Source organism: Parus major, chromosome 2, assembly GCF_001522545.3.
Source record: "Parus major isolate Abel chromosome 2, Parus_major1.1, whole genome shotgun sequence".
Classification (NCBI taxonomy): domain Eukaryota; kingdom Metazoa; phylum Chordata; class Aves; order Passeriformes; family Paridae; genus Parus; species Parus major.
The window spans coordinates 65,855,137-65,874,934 of NC_031769.1; the positions used below are offsets into that span (position 1 = coordinate 65,855,137).

Genomic DNA, 19,798 nt, shown 5'->3' on the forward strand with positions numbered 1-19,798 from the left:
TAGAAATACTATCACTGTTAGAAAATTGTAAATAACACCATATTTTTCTTTTTTTGTTGTTCTAGATTTTCCTGAATGCAAACAACTCTTAAAAAATAAACAATAGCTAGATTTGATTTAATGAAGAAGGTACTTGCAGACTTTACTGAATTATACTTGCTTACCTACACACCAAGACAACAGAAACCTTGCTTGCTGCTAACATGGAAAATCTGAATGGTCCAGAAGACTGGATCCATTACCCAGAGAATGACTAAGAATATGGCTGGTTGTTCTCCCTTGGAAAATCCTGATCTGGTCTAACATTTAAAAAATGTGAAATTTCAAGGGTGAGAAAGTGCTATGGAAGCCCACGCATGAGAAAGCTAAAAAAACCAAAAAGTGCTGTAGAAACCTCTGGTGTTTCATGTACCTCCATTCACACACTCAAAAATGTATACAGTAATTGTTCTGAGACACAGTTTAGCTCTTTTCACACCCATTAGAGGATCCTAATCATAAGAGCTGAGCAACATAAAAGCTTTTGAAGCATAAAGCCTGGACACTGATGTGTTATATCTAATGGAAACAATATTACACAGCAGTCTTTCACTTCCGAAACTGATTAGAAGCTGTATTGTATTTACCACACTATGAAGATAATAACCTGAGAGAACATTAGCATAAATCATTAATTCATTGTGGGGGAAACTCTGGAAGAGGATATCTTTCCAAAAGGAAAATTATCACATTAAAATGCAAGCAAACTTTAAGGAAAACAAGCTGTGCCAAGTAAATGGTGCCAAAATTAAGTAATTTGTAGTTATCATACTTGGTCTTCAAGAGGAAGATTTCAGAGCACATGAAAATACAACAACAGCTTAGCAAACCAATGGGAAAAAATAAACTGTTACATTGGCTATCTGAAAGCCCACTTGCTGGAATTAAACAGATCGTATTCCAAAAGGCTCATGTACTTAATAAACAGTATTAGGAAGACACTGAACAACACAAGACTGAGCACATGTAGACCTTCCTGTGCTTACTAAAAATTGCCTATCCTCAATAAATGAAAAAGCAAGCATGCAAAATTCTCCATATAAAAAATAATTAGAAAAAAATCCAACAAATTCTCCTCTCCTTCTTTAATACTTCTGTGTCAGTTTTAGAAAGCAAAATGGTCAGGTGACATTGCTCTGTAATAATTTCAATTAAAGTAAATGATGTTGCTTTTAATGCAATTTACAGCCTCATAAATAACCAGCCTGAGGAGAAAAGAGACAAAACAAAAGAAAAAAAGCTACCCACCATTTGCCCAGCAACCGAATTGCAATATGAAAGATATCACATGCCTCTTTCCATGCTTTAGATACAGAGGAGTATTTTGATATTCCAAATATCAAGGGATGTTATTTGCTATTGATACTTTTAAGTCCTTACTAAGAATGCACTTGACATCTCTTGGGAAAGAAAAAAAAACAACGCACACCTTAACTTGCAGGCTTTCTTTTAAAGCTGACATCTGTCTGTCTCCTTACTGCACAAAATAAAAGGCAAGCCTTCTGTTTGCAGGCTTCAGGTCACTTGCTCAGTTGCTACTCTCAAATCACAGCATGCAAGGGCTGCATTCCACCTGAGGAGTATTTGTGGCAGCTGCCACGCAGGGATGTCTGTGCTCACCAGGGTAGAAGGGGGCATTCCAGGCTGTGAAGCTGATTGCGCTGGAAGTGTTCGCTAACAGAGATGTCAATGAAGTAAAGGAGTTTCAGTACCTGAGTTAACAAGCTGCTGCTCCATCACCCCGCAGCCCAGGACCTCCATCCATTCTCCTTGGAAGTTGATCTCCATCTCAAAGGAAGGGTGAGTAAATGGGAAGTAGCAATCTACCCATCTGACTTGCAGTCCTGTAGTAGTGTTTAAAAAACAAATAAATATGAAAGGGTGTATGCGTAGAAGGCCATCCCTCCAACCATCTGTAAAACTTGCCCTTCAACTAATGACATGAATTACAGCAATCCAGGAAAATAAATAGCAAACAAACTAATTTACAACACTTGTGCGAGGTGATAAATCTAAAAACCTGTGGAAAAAAATGGCCATGTCTTTTCTAATATGAAAAATGCTTTGTGCAATTCAAGCACCCTTTGAAACCAAATCAATCATTTGTCAAACTCTAGCAACCACCTGGCATCGAACAAAAATGAGCCAAGATAATGGGAAAGTCAGTAATTTCGTTATTCTTTGCACCAGGAAATGACTAACTGCTTCTCACAGGAAAAGCTAGCAAAGTCTTTAATTTTTACTTAGTATTTTATAGATAGTCTAGGCAAGTAATTTTTTTTCATCAAAACTTAATTAAAATACAGAGCTAGTCTCTCTGTATATGTTTAAAAATGAAAGTTAAAAATAGAGATTAATATACACAAATAGAAATATATTTTCGCAGAATTGCACATTATTAAGATATGCAACACACACACAGAGCATTCTGGACCCGGTAGATATGTGTAAGGGAAAAGCCCCACTTGGTAATTCCCACCATCCTCCCCAGCTCAGGACCTCTGCAGATACCATTGTGCAGAGCAAGGGAAGTCTGGGTATCTCAGAGCAGCGCAGCCAGAACAGGGCAAGGTTGTCAGTGCTACCAAAAGCAGAGTTGCTGTCAAAGCCCTCATTATATTTGATGAGTTTTAGTTCTTCTAATGATTTACAGATGCTTTGTTTCACTAAACAATTTTTCCTAACCATCAGGTGTCAGGAAAGAAGTCTCAGAAACATGAACAGTAAAAACTAAAAAGCGAAATGCAAATTCTGTAAGCTAAGCTAATGCCTTAACCCCAAATACATCTCTTCAGTTAAGCCAAATGCTAATCAGAGTTAGGATCATTAAGAACCAGACGGGTCCAGCTTCAAAAATAAGGATCACTACAAAGGTAGTGTGGGTGACAGTAACTGTTAGCATTCCTGGTTTGATCTTCAAGTTTTTTTGGGGTTGTTTCATAAAAGGAATGTAAAACATTAAATTGCATGATTCATACTAGAAATTTTTCTAATAAAAATATTTTATGTAGCCTCAAGAATTAGATCTTCATTGATTACTTCTGAAACATGAAATGTGGCTACAGAAACTGAAACAATAAATTACAAGAAAGGTGTACATGCATGGCCAAAACATTAAATACCTTGTAATAGTTAGAGGGAACTTTTCTAGATGCTATGAAATTTCAAATGGCAAGGCAGGTTTCAAAACAAACAGACTGGTACTTCTAGATTTTGTCTGTTTTCCTAAAAACCAACCTCAGGAAAGTATATGAGAAATGAAAAAGCCTTTTGTTAATTGCATATACGGAACTCAGAAAACTGGAGGTATTTGCAATAGTTTCATTCACAATTGTATGGTGACTTACAGCAATTACTTTATTACTCTCTTTTGTCTGCATGACAATAAAAAATACAGAGATGAAAAGAGTCATGTGTACAATAGTATGGTGTGCAGAAAACATTTTTTTAATTTCCTGATCTTGGCATTTTAATCCTTGGGCTATGCACATATAAAATATTCTCATTTAGCTAGCAAAATTTGCAACTGTAGCAACTACACTGACTGTTCAACTAGCTTGTGTTCAGTAACAACATTCAGATAATGATTTCTTATTAATCCTCTGATTACTTAAAAGTGAAGCTCTGGGGAAAAAAAAAGATTCCTCAGCTGTTTGTTCTTAATTAAAATAAATTTTAAGAGGTAAAAAAAATAATTTAAAGCTCTTTTTATTTTTGCATTTTAATGCATACCAGTACTTAAGAGACTTCTGTTTCAAATGCAAATAAGCAAACAAACAATATTCTGAACCAAAACAAATTCACAATGAAAAAACAACTCTCACCTTCATTCTGTTCTCTAAATTAATAGTTAATCCCACATACCACAATAATTTTATTCATACAGTATCCAGGCCATTTGGGAATATCTCTGTAGTTTATATTCAAGTGTTCTTTCAGACTTTTGGCTCTAGAAGACTTTACTGAAAAGCAGAGGGTGCTCAGCCTTTGGCAACATTAACTGTATTTCTATAGAGTGTCACAGAATAAATGGGTACATTTATTATTTAGATACAAAATATTGTCTTTGTGCTCAATATATTCCCAAGGAGTAAAGAGCATTGCTTACGCTCAGCAAATTAAACCACTCAGGACTTAGGATTATGATGATTAGGCTTCCTCTAGTACTATGTAATTTTCCTGATTTGGCTTAATTTATTTTTTCACATACAGCCTATGAAATACTGGCAAAATTTATCTTTTCTAGAAATTTTAGGAGGCCAAGAGACATATATTTGTCTTAAAACAGGCACTTACAAGACCACAATGCTGAATCTAATTGAGGCCAGAACACTAGACACAAACTCCGTAACTTTTCCAATTCAGAGAAATTATTTGTGTTAACAGACACAAACACACCTGCTCAGAGCCTCACAGTGTTCATGGGAGTCCTTCCAGTGGGTAGAGGTCCATTCATAATTGTGCTGATTCTGGCTGAACACCATGTTCCCAGCAAAGCTGCTCTACCACTCCCCTACTCAACTGGACCAGGGATAGGAAGTACAATGAAAGGCACATGGGTCGAGATAAGGGCAGGAAGAGATCACTCACCAATTACAGTCATGGGCAAAACAGACTTGACTTGGGAAAATTCGTTGTATTTATTACCAGTCAAATAGAATAATAATAATATTGGATAATGGGAAGTAAAAACTAACTCTTGAAAACAACTTCCCCCATCCCTCCCTTCTTCCAGGCTCAACTCCACTCCCAAAATCTCTACCTCCTCCTCACCAGCAGTGGGGATGGGAAACAGGGGCTATGGACAGTTCATCCCTCATTTTCTCTGGGAGTCTTCCCCTGCTCCAGGGTGGAGTCATGCCGACCAAAGAAAGTCCTTCATTAATTGCACCAGCATGAGCCTCTTCAATAGCATGCAGCTCTTCAGGAACCTGCTCCAGCATGGGTCTCTCCACAGGGCCTGCCAGAAGCCTGCTGCAGCACAAGTTTCCAACAGGGTCCCACCCTTCTTTGGGAGTTCACCTGCTCCAGCATGGGGTCCTCCATAGGCTGCAGGTGGATCTCTGTATCCCCAGGGACCTCCATGGGCTGGAGGGGCACAGCTGCTTTACCATGGTCTGCATCCTGGGCTTCTGGGGAATCTCACCTCAGGCACCTGGAGCACCTCCTCTCCCTCCTTCTCCACTGACCTTGTGTCTCAACAAAGGTATCTGAAGGGCTGCTTCTCACACATCTTCTCATTCCTCTTCCTGGCTGCAAATTGTGCAGGATGTTTTTTTCTCCCTTTTACAGTGCACTGTCCCAGAGGTGCTACCATCACTGATGGGCTCAGCTTTGGCCAGCAGTGGGTCCATCTTGGAGCTGGCTGGCACTGGCTCTGTCAGACATGGAGCAAACATCTGGCAGCTCCTCACAGAAGCCACCCCTGCCATCTCCCTGCTATCAAAACCTTGCCACGCAAACCCAATACAGTAACTTATATGTCAGATCAGTATGGAAATAAGTGAATAATCACTGTTATTTCTGAACACTGAATCCAGGTAAGGAATTGATCGTAGATTGCACTCAAAAGTAATGCACTATCAGATATTAAGCTAAACAAGTGCCAGCCTAATTGAGTCTCATAATGGAATAGGCTTGACCAAAAACACTGAAAAAGAAAGAAAAGGCAAAAAAGAACAAGCCAAACACATTAAAGCAGCCTATTGCTACACTACAGCACAGAAGCAACAAAGCCTGAGACCCAGATGGTCTTCACTGACCAGAAATTCTCTTTGTTGCTGTGAGGATTATTTTTAGAGATGAGGTTGTGGAAGAAAAAGGAGAGGGGTGCAGGGAGCGTGCTGGGAAGCACGGAAGGTATTGAACTGTGCCCTCTTAAGGTGTGTGTCAATTTTTAAGCACTCTGCACCTCATTGTTTCAGATATTTCATCATACTTGCAGCAGGCAGGAGCTGGCTGCCCACATAAACCTGCATTAGCTCATGTTTTTTAGAAGTTATTAGCCAGACCATTGTGTCCTTGATAAATGATTTTTTTTTTTTTTTAACTTGTTACACTCATAGATCTCCATGCACTCAAAGAAGGTATCAGTACCACAGATTAAGAAGCAGAATGAGCAGAAAGTGTTTGATTTAAAAGATATCCAGTGGTGGTTCAGTGAGAACCAGCAGTAGCAAAGCCATCAGTCAAAGCACTACATTACTCACTCTCCTGCTTTTCCCTTACCAGTGCCTAGGAGGTAGGTAGATAAATAAGGGACAGCAGTGAATTTTGAGCCATTTCATGTAAAGCAACAAATCACAGAACCAGGACACAGTCATTATTTTCTATTGGCTATAGTAAGATTACTTCTGAATCTCTCAGGGTGCAGAAAGCTTTTGGCAAACTAAAGAGGGGTTAGAGAAAGAACCATAGTTGAGAAAGACTGGCTAACTTTAGGGGAAAATCTTGAACAGCCTTGTTTCTAGGTAACTAAAATGAGAACTATCAGACTACCTACACTGGCAGAACTATATGGAGAGATGGAGGTGTAACTCAAATTAGATGATTTTAAGTGTGCACCTTATGGAGGTAACAGAGGAAAACTAAGAAAGGTGATGTCTAGGTGTAGTATTTGAAATAGCTTCCAGACAGAAAAAAGGGAAGAAACTGAAAGACATATACTTGTAGAAGGCAAAATCAGGTATATCATACCACCAGAAAACGCCCTAAAAAGAACTACTTTACACTGTCAAGTTTTTAAGACAACTGATTGGATGTTCCAGAACTTTCTCCTTACTCTAATGTCATTCCTTTGCTGTTGGCAAGGCCAAAAAGACATAAAAAGAAAAAAGAAAAAAAAAATACTTATTACAAAACTATGACTTTTGTAATAAGGGTAAGTGCAGATTCTATGAACTCTTTGACCTTCCTCAGGACAACACAGAAACTTTGCAACTATTTAAGCACCTATTTCAGCAACTTTGTTTTGTCAACACTGGATTGTCCAAACAGTGCGATAGGAATCAGGTAGAGCCCAATTGTCTCATCAAATATTATGAAAACTAACCTAGAACAATGAAAAAAAGAAAAAAAAATGGGAAGAAAAGGGAAGTCAGTGATATGACCTTTCTGCAGAGATCCTGCAGAGATCCTTAATCTATCATCAACCTGAGCTAGTAAATTCCCAGAGAAGCACTGCAGAAGCACAGCTTCCAAGTCCAGGACTTCAGGTACAATCTAGTTTATGCAAAACTAACATGTACATCAGACTTAATCTACAATCCAAAAAATGTGCCTATAAAAAACAGTTGGCTGTACAACAATGCAACATTTCAGTCACTCACTACAGCTATGGTCATGCTATCCTGCTAGAAAAGATGTGCAACTTCACTACTATATTCTGCTGACAGCACAGGTTATAAAGAATACAACTGATGTCAAGTACAAAGGAATGAAATTTTTGCTTTTAACAGAACATGAGGCCTTATGAAATATCCACGTATGGGAAAAACATAAAAATTTTCCAAGAGCAACACATTTAAACATATTTTAAATTTTAAGCTAAAATTTACAGACGTAAAAAGTAATCAAGAGTATTGTGTAAAGTAAAGCATAAAATTCTAGTTAAAAGATGACAGCTATCAAAATACAAATTTATTTACATGTGCCCCAAGACAGTTCCAGTGCACCAATCCCATATACCTTGTGCCTAACATGAACTTGAATGCTTTGAATTCCAGTATTTACATGAATGAGGCAGGGGGGGAAATACACATATATACACACATGCATATGTATAATTAAAATTAGTTCAATAACTATATCTTGTGTTTGTATTCCAGGAAAAATATTGGGGGTATAGAAATAGAAAATCCCAACAGTAAGAAGGTGGCATCTACTTTTAGTTTGCATATTTAAAATAATTTATGAATATATTTAATGTCTTCTTAGCTACTGTGTGGACTGTATAAGAACTAGTAATAGCCAACATGCTGAGGCTTAAAGTGCAGCATCTGTCAGCAGTTAGAGAAGGATGTCACTGCAGTCTGAGATACCACTAATAACTCCAAGAAATTGCTCACTTTAGACATCCTCAGCATCTGAGGTTGACCTAAATGTATCATTCTTACTGTTATTCACTTTCATCCCAATTTTGTATGTTTCAAAAGATCACTATTAAGTAAAATACACCTACAAGAAACTCTGAGCTGAGGAACTTAAAAATTTTTGTCCAGGTGGTTTACAACAATAACTGGTAAAAGTTTTGCATGCTATAAATCAACTTTAGAAATTCAGAAAAATATTCAAGCAGTCATATATAGAACTTGGTATCATTATCAATCCATTTTTGGAACTACTGCTCTAAGTGCAGTAGACATCTTAAAAGACCTTAGAAAGTAAGAAAGACACCTCATGCATTCTAATACCATCCAGTATTTCCTCAACAGAAAAATGAATCAACTCAGAAGAGCAGCATCCTTGCCAGGAAATAGCATTAATGCAGCAATTTTGACTCGGGTCATTTATAAATTCAGCTCCTGAAACTGAAAGCAGGTATTTCTAAGGAGAGAATACTTCATTCATATACACATTCATTACCCTTCTTCATTCTACTGTAAGTACCAAAAAACAATTACTTTTCAGCTTGATGTGAACTTAGCAAACACGGTCTGCCCTCAGCTGGAAGGTTTAATTTATGTGCACAAGGGAACCGCTCACGGCGCTTCGTGTGCGCACGTAGCGGAGCAGCACATGGACACTCGCACCCTTTCCCTGCTCCCGCCCATCCCCATGCTGCTGGTGTGGGATCTGAACGCTGCCGAGCTGCACCCAAGCTCTAATGCACCCCAGATGCGATGCTGCCCCCATGCTCCATCCCTCCAGGGACACGGGAGGCCCATGAGAATGAAGCAGAGGGGGTCCTGCACAGCTCTGTGCTGGAGCTGGAGCTGCCTCTCCTTGCAGGGCTCACAGTGCAGCCCTTTAGCACACAGCTTCTGCCAGACCACGGCTTGCAGTTGGGTATCCACATGTTCCCACTGTAGTCATGCCCACTACGTTATTCTGACATGCTGCACACCAAAACTTTGTCACAAAAACCTGCTGAGTCGGCACAGTATTGTGTGCACCAGTATTTAGGAAAACCCACAGAGGAATGTGCGCACTCTTGGAAAAACCCACCTGGCTGTTTCTGTACTACCAGCTGCCAACACAGCTTCAACAACCCTAAGCTTCCTGTCTGTGTTACACAGCAAAATGTTTCTCAACAAGACAAATGACTACAGCCATGAGCAATCTGGGAGAAAAGGTGCAAGAACCTACCATCACCAAAGATGTGAGTCATGAGCTTCGTGAGCACCTGCTTCAGGTTGAACTCCACCAGCCTCACTGCTTCCATGGTGTGACACTCCTGCTTGTGTGCAGTGCGATGGCCTTGCTCAAACAGCTGTAAACCTTCACCATCTTTAATGCTGGAGAACAGCTAGAACAAAACCACAAAAACACCGTGTTTTGCATCAGTGACCTCCTGAATGAAAATAAAGAATGAGGTTTCATTGATTTAAGTGGGAATCTTACCTGCTAAGTCTGAACTGTGAAAAACAAACATAAAAGCTGTGACTTTACACAAATTCTGTTCACTAAATGCAGAGATGAATCATTGTAAGAACAAAAACACTCAAATAATTAAATATGGTTTCTTTCTGTACTATATCATTAAATAATATGATTAGCTACAGGAAAAAAATAATTTACAAAATAAGCATTTCTCATTTTCTGACTCAGTTACTTTGAAAATTATCATGTAGGACAAATAATCTGTACAGCGTATGTAAATTACACCCCAAAAAATTACAAAATACAATGAACACAATGGCATTTATCAGAACTTCAACTCCTTTAGTACCTGAATGATGTAAAAGAAATACCAGAACAATAAAAAAAAACCAAACAAAAAACTTACAAAACCAAACAAAAACCAAATTTAAAAAAAAAAAAAAACAAATCGAAACAAAACAACCCAACAAAACACCTAACCAACCAACCAAACCAACCCCAAACAGAAAACATAAATAAACCAAAAATTCCCCCAAACCAACAAACAAAAAAAAAACCCCAAAACAAACCCTGGCAGTTTAATGAGACTTAAGATGCTTACAGTTGATTCATCCTGTGTACAGTTTATATTCATTTAAGGACTACCATTTTCCTGTATATTCCCACACCGAACATACTTTTTGTGAACAGGAGTTTTGTCTATGGGGAATTCAAGGATTCATGAGATAAGTTACGAAGCACAAGGACAGCTCTTTTGGGGTGTGGCAGACTTGCTCTTCATTCAGACACTGCACATCAGCTTCAAGTTGAAGAGTTCTTTTTTCTGCATATCCCCATATGTTTCTGGCCAGGTGATCCTGGCCAGATACGTACCAGCAAATCTATATCCTCTCAGAGAGACCAATAAAACACATTCATTAAACAACATTGTTGGAGTGTTTGTGTCTTAAGGAGACAAGCAGGCAGTTTTACACTTTAAAGAGTAATTTTGTTGGAAATCCTTACAGCTGTACAAAACCCCCATATCTGGGGTGAAGTCTGGAGGGTAGGCAGAGCCAGTTGTGAAAGTGTTTCTAGTGCCCTTTCCTACATCTCCTCCTCTACCTTCCCCTAGTCAATCAAGCACACACAGAGGGAAATAAACAGGCACTGAGATTTTCTTCCCATTAAGTCTCCCAGCATAATTAGCTCTTACTCAAGAGATGCCACGAATAGCGTGTAACCTTAACAACTCATGGATGCCCACAGAAGTTGTTTTAACTGCAGTTTGACGCCTTCAGAGCACTAAATGCTCTAAACAAAAAGTTCAGTTCTCTGGTAGTCCACAAATGCTAGATACAATTAATTAGGACTAGTTTCTAGCACTTTTCCTACAGACACAATGAATGAAGAGTCTGAGTTTAAATAGCTGGCAGACTTGCACCACAGTGGATTGAAGGAATACAAAAAAAAAAAAATCAGTAGCATTTAACTTTTTATTGCTAGCCACAAGGAGATTGCTGGCAGATTGAGAAAACACTTCAGTTGAGCTCTTAAGTGTGCTGCAGAAAATACTAAATTAAAAAGGTAAAGTATAAATACCAAACAAAATGATTCTCCACCAGTCTAACAAAAATACCTTCACTAACCAAAAGGCAGCAGCTTGACAAACGAAGTATCACACTTTTAAATAACAGATTCTTTATTCAAGTGCTCATCTGAAAGATTAAGCCCCTTTTTTCTTACTAATGTTATTCCTACCTTGACTGGAAAAAGCAGATAATACCCTCCCTACAACTAATTTGCTGTCAGCAGGGCAAATTGGTCATCCAGCACGTGGTTTTGAAAACCAGGGGGAATTCAGAGAGGCCAGCATTAGCCTAGGGAGGAAAATTGTCTTACTCACTCACCAGGTAGCCAGTGGATAGACACACGCTCCCTCACAGAGCAACACAGAGTGGCTAAATTAGGTTCCTGCTCTGAGCTACCCTATACAGGTAGCTATTTTTTCTAGTGACTGACTCACTCACTAAGCCAGAAACACCTTTAGGCAACAGAGGTGTTCCCTCTTTGGACCAGAACGCTGTATTTTCACATTAGAAGGTATGTATGTTATTTTACCTATAAGCAGCATTTTAGGATATGAAACTCTCTTCCTCCTTTTCCCTTTCACTCCTCCCTTCAGCTTAGGACTGACTCCTCAGACCTCTGCAAAGAACAGACAGTCTGGACACTAGCATTTAAGACACAGATGTATCAAAAAGTACATAGAAATAGTTTTCCTTACTGTTGTATTACTTCTGAAATGTTGGTATCTTAAGACAGTCTTAAGCAAAATTCTATTTCAATGGTTTATATCAGATATGGAAACAAAATACATGCAAGAACATTAAAGACACTGAATCATAATACAGCCCTGTCACCTGCCTAAGCCCTAAACCAGACATATGCACCATCTCCTTCTCCAAGCCAGGACAAGTGTCCATGCAGTAGTGTACTGAGCTGCATGGGCAGTAACCCAGGAGAAGGGAAAAAACTGAGGGATGTGAAAACAGTCAAATTCAGCTTAGTAATCAAATACCAGCGTGCTAGCAGCATCAAGAGATGAGCTGGCACATGGAACAGGGCTGGGTCACTTTGGGCACAGGTGTGACTCTAGTCCAGTTCAGACAGGCTATGAAAACACAGCCATAGAGAAGTCCCTGGAATAGGCAAGACAACAGCCCCCCTTCACAGTCAGGCATCAAGAGGTACTTTGGATTCTCCATAGAGTCTCCATCAGCTGCAGATGGGATTATACTGAGAAAATAAAAGAGGTACCTTACAGTTGTATTAATATTTATTCCTGACTTTCCATTCACTGACATTGCTATGTCAATATGAGCAGCTCTAAACAGATACACCAATATCACTATTACAACGATTGAACTGTGCTAAGTACATGTCTTGGATTAGAAACACTTCAACATTTCTGTATACATAAAGCCAGGAAAGTCAAAGCTTGAATAAAATGAAGAATCACCGACAGTCGCTCCTTTTTGATGTCAATTTTTCTCAAGCACATATCTGAGCAAACGGAGAAAAAAAATACCTAATGTCTTGCATAAAATGCTGACACATCCAAGACGACATTTTTACTTACATTCATTCCTTCAGAGCAGACTAAAACAGCATGCACTATCTTATTGTATTGAATACAATCAGTCACTACTACAAGCAGGAAAGAAATTTCCTGTAGCCATAAATCAAGTACCTATGTGTCTGTCTAGTGTAAGGACAAGAAGATTTTTCTTTGAGTGAAGGTGTGCAAAACATTGAATATTGTATCACCATGAAGAGTCAAAAAAATTAACACTTACCAGAATTTATCATCATATCTGACTGATGCTGCATTACAAAGGAGAAAGCAGAAAGGAATTGAAGTGACCTAACCATGTGACATGATGTTTACTCACAGTTTAGCTCATAACAAAAATAAATTGAAATTTGATAACATGTAATGGCAAGAAGACATAGAGTTTTAACTGGACATGTACAAATAGAGCAATAGTCCTTCAAAAGCACATTCCAGTACTTCTCAGCCTGGCATGAAGGGCAGAAGTCACATTTGTGATTTAAACAAAGACCCCAAAACTTCCTCAGTCACTTGACAGACTTTTTAGTCTCACATCCCTTCAGAATCCATATGTTTAGTATTCAAAATTAAGTGCCTCTTTGCAGGATGGCATTCACAGTAGGTTTCAGACCAGAGAGATCTGTAACTGTATCCTGTCTTTCCACAATGCAGTTGTGTATTCCTCCTGCCACTCATGCATACACCAGCGATTAAGATAATGAATAAATCATGCTCATGTTCTTACACTCAAAGGGAAACCAGCATTTAAGATTATCTCTATATGAAGATCTGCATGTGACTACACCCAACCTTGCTACAACAAATACATTTTGTCTCACTGGCCCTAATAAATATCTCAAAAAATGAACCAACAGCTGCAATCTGAATCCACTTAAAAATAGCAAACCCTTCCCACATTTCAAATGTGCTATGAAAAACTCAAGACTCAACCAAAGGATTGAGAATGATGAAGATGATGCCACCAATAGATGACTCAAAGAGAAAATCTAATTTCAGTCTCAGTGAGGCTCTAAGGTGTAAGCATACACCCTGATGCAGCCAGCTTCAGGTACCAAAGAGATACACAGCCCATGATCCACATGACAGAAGGCTCTTCATTGCATATCAATAAGGATTTGCAATGAAGCCTTTGCAGTAAAAGATGCACCATCAGTTTTCAAACTTTCTACACAATGGATCACTATGAGAATCTAACAGACCTTCAGATGCCCTTCGCTGTCAATTTTTTGACTAAAAACAACAAAGAATATAATTTGGATCCTCGGATCAGTGAAGATCTATTTATTACAGCATGATTTATATGCCACAACTTGGAAAACTGAATAATACAATGTTCACAATTTGAATTAAAACTGAGAAAGTGAAATCAGTTCCATATAAACTAGCCAGGCTCTTCATTGCGACCACTCAGTTCAACTGCAGCCTCAGGAATAAATTCACCTCAGAATATTCTAGCAAAGCAATGCTGCTGCTCCTTTTTGTTACCAAGGTGTATCTAGTTCAAGTGTCTCTGCTCCTTTACCACCCTTGCTGCTCCCTGTGAGAAGGAGAGCTCTCTCCCAGGCTCCTTGGGACCGATGCTTTGCTCACAATCCCATTCCTAATTTCTAGAGGGTTAAGAAGGGTACCTCTCCTTGGTCATTTAAGTCTTTTAAAATATTTGTTCCCTGGTGCCCAGCTAAGCAATGCTATTATGACTCCCACTCCCACTCACAAACACTCTCAGACATACTGTAAAAGCTCCAAACCACCCCATAAAATAGGTTGATCCCTGGAACACTATAAACTGATTTAAATACCTTTACATATGAGAATTTTTTAAAAAAGGGACAGAAGACAGGAAGGAGCTTTTCTGTGATACGGTATCAGAGCAAAAGCACAGTATCCAAAGCTGCAGTAACATATAGGATTTTGGAGAAGTCAAACCTAAAGCCGCCAGTTTTCCAAGGGGAAAACCAGCACGGTACTTGTTTCAAAAAAAACCCCAAAACTGCAGATGAGTGGTCAATCAGGAGTTCAGATCATCCCAAACCACAAGGAAAAGGATAAAAACAACATCTTTTTTTTTTTTAACAATACACCAGGTATATTGCCAAGGTACTCAAGTATGGGAGGATGAGGAAAGGAGTGTGTATTTAGATGAAAAAGAGAAAAATCTACTAATCTTCTATTACCTAGAACAAGAGTCTTTACATTTCAGGATATAAACACTAGAAGCTACAATATTGACTTATTTTTTAAATTATAAATAGTGCTTTGGAGGAGCAATCCTTTATTCGTAACTAGAATAATTACCCTTTTTCTACTGCATCCTAACAAAAAAGTTTCCATTTCTACCATAAGCATTTCCATGGAGAATAAAGATGTATCCCTACTACTTCTAGCACAAACAAGCCTGATGAGAGCATTATTTTTTCATCTAAACAATCTTGTATTTGCCTCCACTAGAACAAGGTTACTATATTAGAGGGGCAATTCATATGTTTTAGTGTCGGTTCCCCTTAAAATTTATGTACAATTCAGTACAGACTATAAAACACTGTATGAAGTCTCCTTCAAAAGTTTTTTTGTTGTTTTTTTGTTATCAACTGAAAGCTGCCATTGGGTTTATACTGGCTCCCTCTTCTGGCTGACATGTACAAAGTGCAATTGAGTTGAGATTTTTTTTCTGTTTTCCATAAATTATGGAACTGCACCAAAGGCAACCACATAGCATGGAAATAATTTCTCTTATAATCCACCCAGGAAAACTGGCCAGTTCAAATCTGACTACAGCAGTATGAAAAACTGCCAATCCAAAGCACAAATCAAAAGAAAAAAAGCCATACACCATAGAAGGAAAGAAAAAAATTCAAACACCAATTGGAAGAAAAACAGGAATGTAGGAGGAAGTGAATAGAAAAGGATATCATTTGGGGGTACTGTTTAAGAAGAGCAGTTCATTTTATGTTCACAATCTGGAAGTAGGTTTGGGAAACTCTTTTTGTTTCTGGTTTTAACTATTTATACTAGTCAATTGCTAACTGTTCTACGTATTACACTCAGATAATAATCACCTAAGATACTTTAAAATATATTGAAAACATGTCTAAGTGTATTTTCAGATGTTCTTTGATAGCAGTCCAAGGACATTTTTTACAAGTTTATGAGAAATTTAAGCACAAATTATTCTAATTTTTACCAATGAGTTAGTTTGAGAATTTCTTTAGTACTTCAGTATTTACACTCAATCAAAGCTGCAGAAATGGATCAGTTACCTGCCCATCTTTGATCTATAGATTACTTCTCTCTAAAATGTAATCAACCAACCATCACAAAAAAACATAGAGCCAAAAAAGCAAATAGCTTACAATTATCTCAAAATAAATACTGTAAAATTGCCAAACTTGGTTTGTTTTTCCAGCTCTTACTTGAATGTACTAATTTTAACTTTGATATAAGGAATTATGCTGAAGTTTTCCATCATGAGGCAGGAGTTTTAACCTAGTCATGACTACAGAATTTGGTAATTGTAAAGGAGACATGCTCTTCTACATCTACATCTTTTGTATCCCACCTAAAATTTCAGCTGAGGATAAACTGACTTTTCCCCCACACCTCCTAAACTGAGATCAAACATGAAATTCCTCGAAATTCAAGTTCTTATAAAATCACTCTAAGCTTTTGTTTTTCTTCTTACATCTTCTTAGGTTTGTGGTCACTTACACTGAGAAGACAGTGAATGACGAATGTAAAAATCAAAAGAACAAATTAGAGCAGCAAAGTGACAACAGCATGGAAAATTACTGTATTTGCCATAAAATTAAATGTACTCAGGGCTTGTAGCTAAGAGCTAATAGTTTTTCCCTTGGTTCCAAAGATTCTGATCCTTGGTACTTGTGCAAATTTCCTTTCACCGGAGACTGTAGCCTGGGTAGGAAGGAAAAGTCTGAGACAAGGGTAACAGGCCCTGACAGTCACACGTTTCTGCTCAGTGGGTTACAGCTTAAACTTGAGTATAAATAAATGAATATCAGAGTATTTCTCTCATGTAGTATTACCTCTATTTAGTCTTTGTTCCACTCAGACAGTTCCTTCTGGAATTATTTAAATGTGGATTATTCTGAACAGGCAACCAGAATACAAAACACAGAAACAGTTCCCAGTGAAATTTCAGAACTACACATTCATTTTTTCCACAAGGCTCTTGTGATTATGACTGTAAAAAGCGATATGTATTGAAACATGAACTGAAGCAAAAAAGGATGCATCAGATCATGCTCAGGTTTATAATTTTTGCATATTGTCCAATAAACAACACTTTATACATGGTACACCACACCACTATTCTTTCTTCATCGGTATAGAAAGCTCCCCAATAACATCTCAATTATTTTCTTGGGGAAAAATAAAGAAAAAAAAAAAAACAATCCCCAATGCAATGAATTAGATTGCTAAGAATTGTATATTTCTGGATAGAACATGTCAGTGAAAATATTCCTGTAACTCTGTTCTCAGTTATTCAAATCCTGTTATTCCCATTATTAAATTTGTAGGCTAGAAAGAAATAGTCTATCATTAGGACCAACATTTCTTGAAGGGTATATTCATTAACAAGTATTTCAATGATTAGATCAATCACACCCGACGTTGCAGAAATTTCTCCATGAAAGAATATTGATGTTATAATTTTGTGGCAGATAAAATATTTCCATCCAAATGACTGAAGTAAAAAAAAAAAAAAAAAGAAGTTGTGATGAACAAAAACAGTTCAGAAATGGTATTTTCTTAATATAGTTCTGTATACCATATACCCTGATTGTATTAATAAATAGGCCTATGTGAAAAGAACAGTAAACAATGAAGCTGGCTAAGTCTCCAATATTTCCATTTTGTGGCAACCAAAGAAGCAGCAGCAGGTTGGACTCAACACCTCACAGCTCTCAGGACACCTGCAGAGGCAGGTGTGTGCTCGCAGTGGAACAAGCAGCAGCCACACAGGGTAGGAAAGTGCAGCACAGGCAGCATGAGCCCCTTCCATCATGGGGAAAAGCAGTGCTCTATGATTACCTTCGTTTTTCCCTCAGGCATCCAAAGGCATCAAGCTTCTCTGCCAAGCTCCTGTCACCCGTTGGCAAGCACATTAAGAACGGTCTACATCTCAGTATTATTAGAATAAGCTAGTTTTAGTTATAGAACTGTGAATTTGGCAGTACTGCTACAAGCATACACAAATTATACAAATCAATTACTATTTGGAAAACAAACTGGCTTATATTTACCACTGATCAATGATGCAGCAGAGTACTTAATGACACCCAGGCATTTGCAGAACATGCAAGCTGTGCCAACAAAACATATAAGCTTAAGAGCCTGGGACATCAACCTAGAGCTCTTTAGCTAACGCCTCTGGAACTCTGATGGGTTTACTGTGTATGCACACATATAACACACACAACTATTCGCTGCAACAGATGAATCCCTCAATGCAGCTTTAGGATGAGATGAAGAATGCAACAATTCCCTGGAAAATGACATTAATTTACAGCAGGCTGGCACTATTAAAAGAAAAAAAAAAAAGATGACAGTGAAAACTGTGCTTTGGAAGTAGCTGCAACAACTCCCATCCAACGAGTCCTTCAAGAAATAATCTGATAGAGTTTTTGGTAAAGTGATCTCACCAGAAGAGAGTTGTGACAGAAATAGAATTGAGTTGTGCAACTGATCATTAACTGAACAAGTTGTTTCATTTCAGATTATGTTGCACTTTGCTATTTTCAATAATATTGTCTTTCCATTTTTTCACATTTTCCTAGGGAATTTTATAGTTGTTTTCAAATTCAACACTTTCCATCTACATGTTTTTTTGCAAATTAAAAATACTGCTTCATGATAAACCATTTGATCTTTATCAATGTGCAGCATAACACTGTTGCTGTAACATGCTTACATGCATGAACCTTCTGTATGTGAATGAAGTCTGCTTGCAGCAAATGCAAGACCAAGCAACTTACCCAAAATGTCCTTCACCCCAACTAGAGAATTCATACCTCGTGGCAGGAGAAGAGGCGCACTCCCTCCATCTGATGGAAGACTGGGTAGTGGGTGTTATCAATCGTGTCTCGGCGGTAGACATCTCCCACTGCCAGAAAGGCGTCTAGGCCAGAGTGTATCAAGTCCCACTGATGAGCTGATGTATGAGCTCTTAGCATGTGGTCACGATTCAAGTAATAGTTATCCTCTTTCCTTCTGCTGGCATGGTTTTGTGGAATAAGTAAACTATCAAAATTCTGCTGGACTGTAACCACTGGAGAAAGACCGTCATACACAGAAAAGAGCGGAGTCCCACGGCGTCCTAGATAGTGTTTGTAGAAGTGCTCCTTCACCTGCTCCTTGATTAGCCACAAAGGGTGATGCTTTCTGTTGTGCAAGTTCTTCCCCACCTTGGAAAGAATCTTCTCTGTGACGTTGCTGTAGTCATCTTGAGGATAAGATTTACCGAGCAGTTCCACAGTATTTGAGCAGGGTGCACTGGCAGCAAAATCTGAAGGTGCAGACTTGGATGAAGAATGCCTTGAATGGGTGGGAATTCCTCTTACCTTTACTTTTGGTGATAAAGCTGTTTTAGAGTACTTAGCTACTCTCATGAATTTCCAGAGCATTGCCATTGTAAACTTTTTTATGATCTAGAGAAAGAAAAGGAATTTAAAATATTTAAGTTAGGATCTGCAATATTGCTGCAGGAATTACTATTATGTTAGGGATAAATAAATCCAAATGTCTGCTTGATTAGTATGACAAAGTTCCATTATAAACCACTCTTTTGACTCCAGAGGACAGAATATACCTTTGTGGTCAAATTTCAGCTAGGATATTTTATTCAGTTATCAGGCTTCTGCATGGCTGTACCAGTATTAATGACTCTAGACCTAGCCTGAACCTCATTCCAGATGATGCTCTTTAAAGATGAATAAATATCAGGCCTTATGTGGAACAATATTTTTCATCTAATTAAAACATGCAGCAATAACCAAATAATACTTAAGAGAAACTTGGAAATTTAACAGTGCCCTTCAGCAGCCAGAACTTGCTTATAATAAGCAATTAACTTATTGCTATATCATC

General features: G+C 38.2%; 1 protein-coding gene across 7 annotated transcripts in view; it reads right to left on the minus strand.

Annotated features, from left to right (window-relative positions):
- FARS2 (phenylalanyl-tRNA synthetase 2, mitochondrial) overlaps positions 1–19,798 on the minus strand; it is a 227,890-nt gene that overhangs the window by 154,596 nt on the left and 53,496 nt on the right. For 6 of the 7 annotated variants that reach the window (XM_015617658.2, XM_015617659.2, XM_015617655.3 and 3 more), the window contains 3 exons: positions 18,724–19,359; positions 9,346–9,505; positions 1,752–1,883 (listed from right to left, as the gene is read on the minus strand). In XM_015617658.2, coding sequence (XP_015473144.1) covers positions 1,752–1,883; positions 9,346–9,505; positions 18,724–19,341 — 910 coding nt within the window. In that variant the 5' untranslated portion in view covers positions 19,342–19,359. The remainder of the gene's footprint in view (positions 1–1,751; positions 1,884–9,345; positions 9,506–18,723; positions 19,360–19,798) is intronic. The other variant, XM_033512093.1, reaches the window with a different exon arrangement.